This window comes from Chenopodium quinoa, unplaced genomic scaffold (assembly GCF_001683475.1).
Source record: "Chenopodium quinoa cultivar QQ74 unplaced genomic scaffold, ASM168347v1, whole genome shotgun sequence".
In the NCBI taxonomy this organism is placed as follows: Eukaryota; Viridiplantae; Streptophyta; class Magnoliopsida; order Caryophyllales; family Amaranthaceae; genus Chenopodium; species Chenopodium quinoa.
Window position 1 is genome coordinate 349,092 of NW_018743136.1, and position 2,956 is coordinate 352,047.

The 2,956-nt window shown below is 32.0% G+C and overlaps 1 protein-coding gene across 1 annotated transcript; it reads left to right on the forward strand.

The window, feature by feature from the left end:
- Positions 1–469: 469 nt before the first annotated feature.
- On the forward strand, positions 470–2,179 carry LOC110732041 (40S ribosomal protein S28-2). The gene is made up of 2 exons (XM_021911953.1): positions 470–609; positions 1,722–2,179. The coding sequence occupies exon 2, from the start codon at positions 1,723–1,725 to the stop codon at positions 1,918–1,920; it is 198 nt and encodes a 65-aa protein (XP_021767645.1). The 5' UTR covers positions 470–609; position 1,722; the 3' UTR covers positions 1,921–2,179.
- The last annotated feature ends 777 nt before the right edge of the window (positions 2,180–2,956 follow it).

Here is a 2,956-nt window from a genome sequence, read left to right on the forward strand (position 1 = left end):
TTTTTCCTTACTAGGTTAGTTCCCGTGCCTTGCACGGAAATTTTCAATAATCATTTTTAAACTATCATTATAATTTATAATTAAAAAAAAATCTAAAAATATAGGTAACAAATTTTGATCAAAATAAGGATTACAGGTATAAAATGATGTAAGAAGTTATCAAACTTATGTTAAGAATGTTTTTTTATAGCTATATAAATATTTTGTGTTAAAGATATGTCAAATCTTTTTTTTTATTTTTTTTTTATTTTAAGTAATTATATTGCATAAATTTAGAGAGCTATATTTGTATAAGATTTGTTTCTTATAAAAAAAAAATAAATAATAAAAAAAAAAACAAGTTATTTTGACTTGGAAAGGGAGAGCATGTTCTGTACTTCTGTACACTCAGATCATTGGTTCATTTAATCAAAAAAATGAACAAATAATTATCGTTATTTGCGGGTCGACCCTTTTTTTAATCAGGCCGGGCCCCTGACCCAAAGAACATGTCTCGTATGTATAAAAGTGTAAACTCCTAAACCCTAACCCTCTCTTCTTCTTTAGACCCTCCTCCTTCAAGCGCCGTTTCTCTCACCAGTTCCTCTCTAATTTTCTCTTTTAAATCAGGTAATTGCTGCACAATTCATCCTAATTCATCAAATTCAATATCCTATATTGTATCTTCTTTAACTTTTATCATATTTTGTCTCCTAATTTGCGGATTTTCTTGAGTAATGATCAGTATATGCTATGTTTTATACACTTTTGGTGCAAATTTTTTGATTTTTGTTGTATTTTTATGGTTTCTGAAATTTTCACCTGTTGATTTAATGTGTTTCTTTAATTTATCAGAATAAATCTTTTGATTTTACTATTTTTGTTTTTGTTGCTATTGTGTTTTGCCATCATAATTATTTTGTTGAAATTAGAATGAACTTAGGGTTTGTAATTCTGATTTTAGAGAAATGCAATTTCGATTTTTGAGCATCAGATTTTCGATTTTGTAGTCCTCATGAATCGGTATGCATTAAATTAATGTGTCTTTATAATTTGAAATATTATTTTATAGAATTTCGATGTCTGATTTTGATGCTCATATGGTTAATATCGCTGCAATATTCAATTTTTGATGCTTGTATTATAAATAGGTAGTGATTGTATTGTTTGAATTGAAATATGATTATATCGGTTATTATCGTTCATTCATTTGTATTCGACTTAATAGAAGATGTGGTTAACTTTGTATTCTGTTTAAGAAAATTGGATCTGTATATATAGTTGAAAAATGACCTTTTATCGATATTAGTGGTGGCGTAAGAGCTACAATATAAAAATCCATGTCATTCTGATTAGTAAATACTGTCTCTATTTCACATTATTTGCAACGATTTGCCGTAAAGTAGAGAGAAAAAATGTCTAATCGTTGTAAATATAATATGTAACGGAGGTAGGAATATTATTTGTGAAGAATATGAACAGAGCAATTTTAATGTATAGATTATAGCAACCGTAACTCTTGAAGATTGTTATATAAATGGAATTTTAGTTGCTTGTTCTTGATGGGTGTCTCATTTCTGCAAATCGTTCTGCCACAATCAAGTTTTGTTATTCTGCAACAGACATTGTTTTTGGTCAAGATATATGATCTGTTGCCAGAAGACGGGGTGATAGTTATTGATAAATATGACCATTTCATTTGCGGTGATAGTTATTGATAAATATGACCATTTCATTTGCAGAATGGAGTCTCAGATTAAGCATGCTGTTGTTGTGAAGTGCATGGGCCGCACAGGATCAAGGGGGCAGGTGACTCAGGTCAGAGTAAAGTTCATCGATGACCAAAACCGTTTCATCATGAGGAATGTTAAGGGACCTGTCAGAGAGGGTGACATTCTCACCCTCCTTGAGTCTGAGAGAGAAGCAAGAAGACTTCGTTGAAGTACTTACTCTCTTTCCTGCGGCTATATTTCAGTTTTGGCTTCTAAGGTCGGGGCCTTTATAAGTTTTACTATGTGAGATTTTGTTTTATGTTTAATTGAATCGAAAGACAGTATTTTTGGATTGTTCATATTAGTATGAAGTTTGGGCTACAAGACTGTTATTTTTTGCATGAAAAACATACTCTGGCAGTAAACATTTATCCTAAAACAGAATTATGTTTGTGTGGAATGACTAGTTTGATTTCGTTTGTGGTTGATATTCTCTGAGTTTATCTGCATTAGTTTCCTCCTTGAGTTACTATTAGCTGCATACTTCCATCTCTTGATTGCCCTACAAGTTTTAGGCCTTGTTTGGCAAATGGTTGTTGGCTGTTGGCGGGGGCTGTTGGCTGTTGGCTGGTTTACTTGGCTTGTTTGACTAGCTGAAATATTTGGCTGTTTATAATGGCTTTTGAAATTGGTTGTTTTAGCTGGCTGTTTATAAAAGTGTTTGGTAAATTAATTGTTGGTTGTTTATTAGATAATTTGTGGGCCAACAAGCCAAAAGTCAATAAAAAAGCTACTCAAAGCAGCTTTTTCATTTTGGCTTAAAAGCCAGCTTTTTCGCTGACTAAAAAGCCAATTACCAAACACATTTTTTGGCTGTTTGACCACCTAAAAAAGCCAAAAGCCAAAAGCTAACCAAAAAGCCATTAAAAAGCCAATTACCAAACATGGCCTTAGTGTTATACACTCCTAATGAGTAGTACTTTCTGCCCACTATGAGTTTTGGCTTACTGATCTAAAAATTGTCTATGCTACAATCTATTGCTGAGATTCTTTGCTTTTCCTAGTAACTCAGTTGTCTACTGGTCTGTTTACATTAAGCTAATAAAATTCAGTAGCTCTATGTTACTATGAGAGCAATAATCATGAGAACATGAAGTAGTTGTCCGTGTTGAGAGTCAACATCAGCCTTGTATAAAAAAATCTTCAGAATCTAAGTCTATATTCTCAACACACCAACACAAGAAAGCTTTATAGAGAAGAAAATC

Bases quoted from the DNA above. Each gene is read 5' to 3' on its own strand.
- LOC110732041 (XM_021911953.1), top strand. From the start codon at position 1,723: ATGGAGTCTCAGATTAAGCATGCTGTTGTTGTGAAGTGCATGGGCCGC.